Source organism: Anser cygnoides, chromosome 1 (assembly GCF_040182565.1).
Source record: "Anser cygnoides isolate HZ-2024a breed goose chromosome 1, Taihu_goose_T2T_genome, whole genome shotgun sequence".
Lineage (NCBI taxonomy): Eukaryota > Metazoa > Chordata > Aves > Anseriformes > Anatidae > Anser > Anser cygnoides.
The window spans coordinates 15,219,950-15,226,456 of NC_089873.1; the positions used below are offsets into that span (position 1 = coordinate 15,219,950).

Sequence of the window (6,507 nt, forward strand, 5' to 3'; positions counted from 1 at the left end):
GGCAAGGAAATACAGACACACACAACATGCCCTACCTGTTCAGAGCAAAATCCAAGTACCACAAGCCTTGCCATTGGCAAATACGTACAACGATGCTCTGCATGAGGCTTGGGCATATACAGAGTTTGTTGTTTACAAGCTGGCAACAGATGGTTTCAAGGACCAGTTGTACATTTTGATCCTTTTGATGTGAAAACTTCTATGCAATATTATAGTAGGGAAAAATTTTTGCAAGGCACTGCTTTCTCCTTTTACAAACTTCAGTCCTGAACAATGTGCTTGCACAATGACTCAGAGGAAGGCACTGCCTCTTGAATCCAAAGCCTACACTGTGCAACGTGTTAGACACAATGGTCGTCTCAAACCTCTCCTTGATGTCTGGGGCCATCACACAACTCTTTCTGGCACTGTGGCATTCTGAAATTCAATAACCTTTGAATGATTGGATAAAAATTCACATTTTGGTAAAGGCAATAGCACAACTTCCAGAACACAAAGTCACTGTATGAGGGGAGCTCATATGGGAGGGAACCAGCTACTGCAACAGAAGTCTGGCAACAGAGGCTACCACAAGATTCTTGTTTAATATGAAACCAGCCGTGCTGACTGAACGGGCATTGTATGCTGGATTTATTCTGGGCCTGCATTTTGTCAGTCGCAGAAGCATCCCCATATGAAAGGATAATGAAACCCACTGAGTTAAATAAGGCAAGTCGCACCTCTCACACTGCTCACTGTGCATACGAACAGCCACACCAAGTAAGACCAGAAATCCATCTAATCCATTACACTTTCTCCAACAGCATCTGTATAGGTAAAGTACAATAACATTATTAGTCCTTCATATGATATAAAACCTAAGGCTTCTATGCTTTAAAATTGTCTAATTCAATATTGCAGCAGCTTTGCATATTTCTTTCTGAACTTCCTCAGCTCTGTTCTGCAGCTAGGAGAACCAAAAAAAGCCATCAGCCATCAACCTGCCCAAAACTAAAATAGAACAGGTTTCTGAGTGATTAGCTTCCTCAGATGTGCACAAAGACAAAGAAGTAGTTAGGAATTGCTCTTTTGAGAGGGAAAAGAGGGGATGAACCGGACCACAGGTAATCCTGCAGTGGATCGCAACAAACTGTCATGAATACAATCATGAGCTTAAGCCGTGTTAGCTTCCCCGTAAGCTGTTAGCTTTCACACTCTCTCCTGTAAACCAGTCCCTTACTGAGCTATTTCAGCACATTAATTTATCAGAAAACCTGACTAAAGATCCGCCCCCCCCTCCCCCAACTGAATTCACAGACTGAAATAGCTCAGCTGAGAACCTGTAAGTGCAGCTGGCAGATCTTAATCCAACTTCCTAACAGGGTACCAGCAAAGCACACTACACCCCTGCACACAGCCTGCGCCAGAAGAGTCACTCAACAAAGCTAGAGATATTTCACACTATTTTGTACCCACAAAGAACATTTCAGTATAACTCTCAAAACAAGGCAGCACAAACTTTAATACGGTATCTCCCATATCATACCTCTGGCAGCCTTAACTCTGCCCCTGAAATTTGACCCAGTCTGTCCCACTCCTGTTTATGGGTTATGTGAAAAATCTGCACAAGACAGTTGCGTAAATTTTATGATTTCTCTACACAGATTTTTCAAAAATATACTTAAAAAAATCAACCTAACATGAGCAGAACATCAGTGAAGTCAACTAGACACTTCAAGTATTAGCAACAGTCCTCTTAACTTGCATTTTTAGAGTCAAAACTGAAATACTTGGAGCCTCGGCATTTGGTCATGCTGCAGTATGTCATATTGTTTTAAATCAACACAATGTTGCTTTTAAATTCGAGCAGGTATTATAGCCAGAGAAATAGCTCAACAATATGCACCCTTGAACTTTCATTTCCTAATTCCCTTCTGAAACGTGACGTGGCACTACTGCAGCAATCAGCAGGCAGTCTAACATTATGTAAACAATTTCAAAAGCCTAATGGTTATAGAATAGATTGTTAGTTTGGAAGAATATGAACTTGGCAGCTTTGCTAGGTAAGAACTACATAATATAAACAGGTTTTAGAAGCTGGTTGCTTCAGGTTAGCACTAGCAAAGTTTTGCAAACAGTCTCTACCCATCTAGCTGTCTTATTACCTCCATGAAGAGCAGGCAACAAGGAGTCAACAGCAATCAGAAAAGAAATTTAAAGTCACCAAACCATTCTATAAACAAGCTGTGAAGTCATTCATTCCACTGTGGAAACTGAGAAGTTTCTTGTTTGCTAGGATACTAGGGACACAAACTGTCTCTCACCAAGCACTTCTTGTTCTTCTCCAAGCTCGGAGAGGAGGAAAAAAAAAAAGTCCCCCCATACCTTTGCCTCTCACACACCAACCACACCGGGCAAGACCTAGGGAAAGCCCTTAAAAAATCAGATTCAGGAGAGAATGCCCACCAGACAGAATGACAAGATGGTGTTTTTCAGGCAAAATAGTGAAGCCACATTATGAATCTTTTATCACAGTCCACAGTGAAACCCAGGAGAGGTTTATAAAAATAATTATGTGCAAGTAATTACATGGATATGATTATCAACCTCTAATCATCTAACAGCTCCAGGCTGACAACCAGTGCTGAAGCGATCAGGTATGAAGTCTTGCTCTTGCAGCAGAGATAGGCACTTCAGTGTGGTATTTGGGTCATGTGAGGACTCATTTTTTTGCTGTTAATGCCGACATTGTATCACAGTTCACCTTCAGACGCCTAGGTATTGCTTTGATGAGTAGTTAGATTCTTCACAAACCCTAAATTTGTTTTCTGGAGACACCCCTGGTGCCTTCACCATGCGCATACATGGTGTATGCCACCAAAGAACCCATCCCTGTGCAGTCCAGTTTCATTGAACTGAAACGTCACTTGTTCTTTGCCTTTTATTAAGTTCACTTAGGTTGACCAAATGAGCTTCCCTAAAGTAAACAGGCTTATAAAATATCAGGATGATTCTATCTTTAGGTGCTCAATAGAAACAAATACTTAGTTCAACTAGAAAACTTTAAAAATGACTTTAGATACAAAAGTGTAACAATTATACTGCGCAATACATCTTTATATATCACTAAGCCCATGAAATTAAAAAAGTTTTTTTTTTTTTTTGCACCATCAAGAACAGCCACAAGTCCTGAACCTCCATTCTTTACGCATCCTTGATCAGAGTAAACTGAAACTTGGGAATGCTTGGGATTCAAAATACCCTGAGCACATACTAGTGCAACACCACAAAGCATACATAATCCATCGGAAAACGGGGAGGGGGGGGGGGGCAACAGCGAGAATCGGATGGTGCTTTATTATACAAGCATGAAAGAAAAGTTCCTTTGGAAAATAACTTCTTGGGTGGACTTCTGGACCAGTGAGGTAGCCCGAAGGGGGAGAAGTGGAAGCGGAACTTGGTCCCCACGCGCGGTGCCCGCAGCCGGGCCCCGGCGCCCCCCGCGGGGACGAGGCCGGGGCCCTGCAGGCTGCCCCCGGTGCGGCCGGGGGGGGGGGGGGGAGGAGGGTGTCGTCGTGGGGGTCCCGGCGCCCCGTCCCGAGTCCGAGCGAGCCGTAAAGTGCAGCAGAAGAACATGATCCAGACGAAAGCAATGTAAACAGGTGACTGATATCGGTCCCTTTGTCCGCGCCGCGGCGGAGCGGAGCGGAGGCGGCGGGCAGAGCCGGGCGGCGGCCGCGGCCTCACGACGGCGCCACGGGCAGGCGGCGCACCCGCACCACGGGGGCCAGGTCCACGCCGAGGATCCGCTGTGCCCGGCGCAGCGCCGCCGCCAGGCTCCGCCGGCTCCACACGCTGCCCCGCACCCGGATGGTGGGGAAGGTGGTGAGGCGGGGGGTGGCCGCCTGCCAGATCTCCTCCAGCGACTTGCCGCCGAAGGGCGCCCAAGCGGGCCCCTCCGCCGGGGTGCCCCCCGTGCTGTCCTCCTCCTCCTCCTCCTGCTCCTCCTCGCCCGGAGGCACCGGCACCGCCGCCGCCGCTGGGCGCTGCCACCCCCGTCCCCTCCTGCGTCGCCGCCGCCGCCGCCGCCGCTTGGCGCTGCCACCCGCGGCCACGGCCCGGCGCTTGGCGGCGGCGGAGGCCGGGAGGCGCCGCTTGCCGGGGCGGCGGCGGGGCCGCTCGGAGGAGGGCGGCGGCGGGTCGGGGACGACGGCGCGGCAGGAGGCGTAGCCGTAGACGTCCTTGCTGCGGAGGATGACCGGGGAGAACTCGTGCTTGAGGCTGCAGAGGAAGTTCCACAGCTCCGAGTCGGAGCTCATGAACTCCGTGGACTTGGGCATGAAGAGCTTGAGGGCGTCGCTCAGCGCCTTGGTGCCGGCGAAGGAGACCTGCGACCGCGAGTACACAACTTTCTCCGCCTCCCCTTGCAGCCCCCAAGCGGCCGCCGCCGCTCCGCCATCGGCTGCTGCTGCCCCCGCTGCCTCCGCCGCCGCCGCCTCCTCCGCCGCCCGGGCCCCCTCTGCGGCGCTCCCCGCTTCTTGGTTCATCCTCCCGGCTCCTCTCTCCAGCGCCGCCTGCTTCCTACTGCGGGTCATGGAGGCGGAGGGGCAAGGAAAGGGGGGCGAAAAGGAGGCGCGGAGAAGGCAAGAGGACGGGCGCCACTCAGCCAGCCGCCGCCGGGCGCCCGCCGCTCCGCCGCCGCCCGCTCGCCGGGTGGGAGCGACGATCGATCGCGGCCGCCCCAGCACAAAATGGCGCTTTAAAGTCCCAGGCGGGGACTGCGCTCCGGCCCGCCCTCCCTCCGCGCCCGGCGGTTGGCCCGTTTGAAACGCGTCGCGGCGGGCCGAAACACCGCCCTCCGCCCGCTGCAGGCGGCCCTCGGGGGGGTCCGAGGCCTCCCTGTGGGGGGACCGAGCTGGAGGCGTCCGGGAGGGCTGCCGGGGGACTTCACCCCCGAGGGCAGAACCCGCCCGGGGGCGGTGGCGGCCCCCTGGGACTGTGTGTTCCCTGAGGGACTGCCCCGGGGCACGGGCGGGTTCCTCGTGCCGCCATGTGCCGCCATGTGCCCAGTTGGCGGCCCCTTGCTTCCCTCAGGGGACAGCTCCCGGCAGCTTCGTGCTCGGAGGCTGGGCTGCCCTGCTCGTGGTCGGCCAGCGGTGGTGGCGGGGTCTGGTGGGCCTCACGCGACCTCTGTGCCGTGTGCCGCAAGAGAGAGGCTCTGCACCCAAGGGTTAGAGGCTTCGAAGCTTGTCCCAGAGCTTGAACAAAGGCTGAGTAAAACAACAAAACAGAATAGAATCTCGTAGTTGAGTTGAAAGGGCCAGACAGTGATCATCAAGTCCAACTGCATGACCACTTCTGGGCTAAACAAATGTTGAAGTGTGTTGTTGGGGGCATTATCCAAATGCCTTTTGAGCACTGACAGGCACGGAGCATCAACCAACTCTTCAGGAAGCCTATTCCTGTGTGTGACCATCCTGAAAGTAACATCTTCCCAACATCCAGCCTGACTCAAAATGGGTGAACAGGCATGATACAATGACGTCCACCATGCAACCTTTAAGTACAACCATCCTGGTCCTGCAGAAGGGTTTTTTAACATCAACCCATTGGTCAGTACCTCAACAACGGCATCAAGACATTGAAATGTTCACAGCGTCATTGGGATTGGCTTCATATCCCAGCAGTGCAGTCCTGTAAGGAAGTCCAAAAAACCCAGTCCTTGTGTTGGCTGAGCCCTTTATGAGCGTCATCAGCTCAATGAGTCCACACTGCCATTTTGTCCTGCATGACACTGCTATGCTTGCAGCTTTACAGGACAACTTTGTCAGCTGCCATGAGCCCTCTTGTCTCTCTAGACGGTGCTTTCGAATAATTCAGAGATTGCTGTCATGGGAAGAGTGTCTTGTCAGGTTCTCGGATTATTTCAATTAAATCAAAGCTTCCCAGCACCCAGAACAGCAAAGTGTCGGCAAGAGCTGAGGTGGTTTAACCTTCCCTACAAACCCTACTTGGGGTTTGATTAGGCTCCTAACTAATTACTTTCTCTCAGCGTCAGTAAAGGCTGACGAATAACATTATTTTTCTTCATATGCAGTCTTTGTTCTGTAATTAATCTTTCAGTTTAGAATAGGGAAATCTTTTATTCTCAACTCATCCCTAAATTGGAATGTCTAGGAAGCTACTCAAATAAGAGGCAGAAATTATGCATAAGAAATTATTTCCTACTGCCAGTGGAAATAAGTGAATTTTCTTCACAGTATAAATTGGCTTGTGTTCATGGGAAATTCAAGAATATTAATCCAAATAACCACATTAAGTATTACCAAAACTGTTTTAAGTCTTCATGGGGACAATCTTGAGGTTTAGCCGTATTCCAAATCAGCTTTATAAATGATCTGTTTTTTAAAAACGCCCTTTCCCCAAATGATGGTGTTAGTACAGTTTTTAATTAGATTCAATTTCACAGCACACTTCAGAGCACGGTGGTGCAGGCAGATTGCTTTACCTGAGGAAGGTATCCTATAA

At 50.6% G+C, this 6,507-nt stretch overlaps 1 protein-coding gene across 1 annotated transcript; it reads right to left on the bottom strand.

The window, feature by feature from the left end:
- Positions 1–2,906: 2,906 nt before the first annotated feature.
- Positions 2,907–4,741, bottom strand: CCDC71L (coiled-coil domain containing 71 like). Its single transcript, XM_048068567.2, has one exon. The coding sequence runs from the start codon at positions 4,572–4,574 to the stop codon at positions 3,723–3,725; it is 852 nt and encodes a 283-aa protein (XP_047924524.2). The 5' UTR covers positions 4,575–4,741; the 3' UTR covers positions 2,907–3,722.
- Between the last annotated feature and the right edge of the window lie 1,766 nt (positions 4,742–6,507).

Excerpts from the sequence above, each read along its gene's own strand:
- CCDC71L (XM_048068567.2), bottom strand. The coding sequence starts at position 4,574 with ATGACCCGCAGTAGGAAGCAGGCGGCGCTGGAGAGAGGAGCCGGGAGG.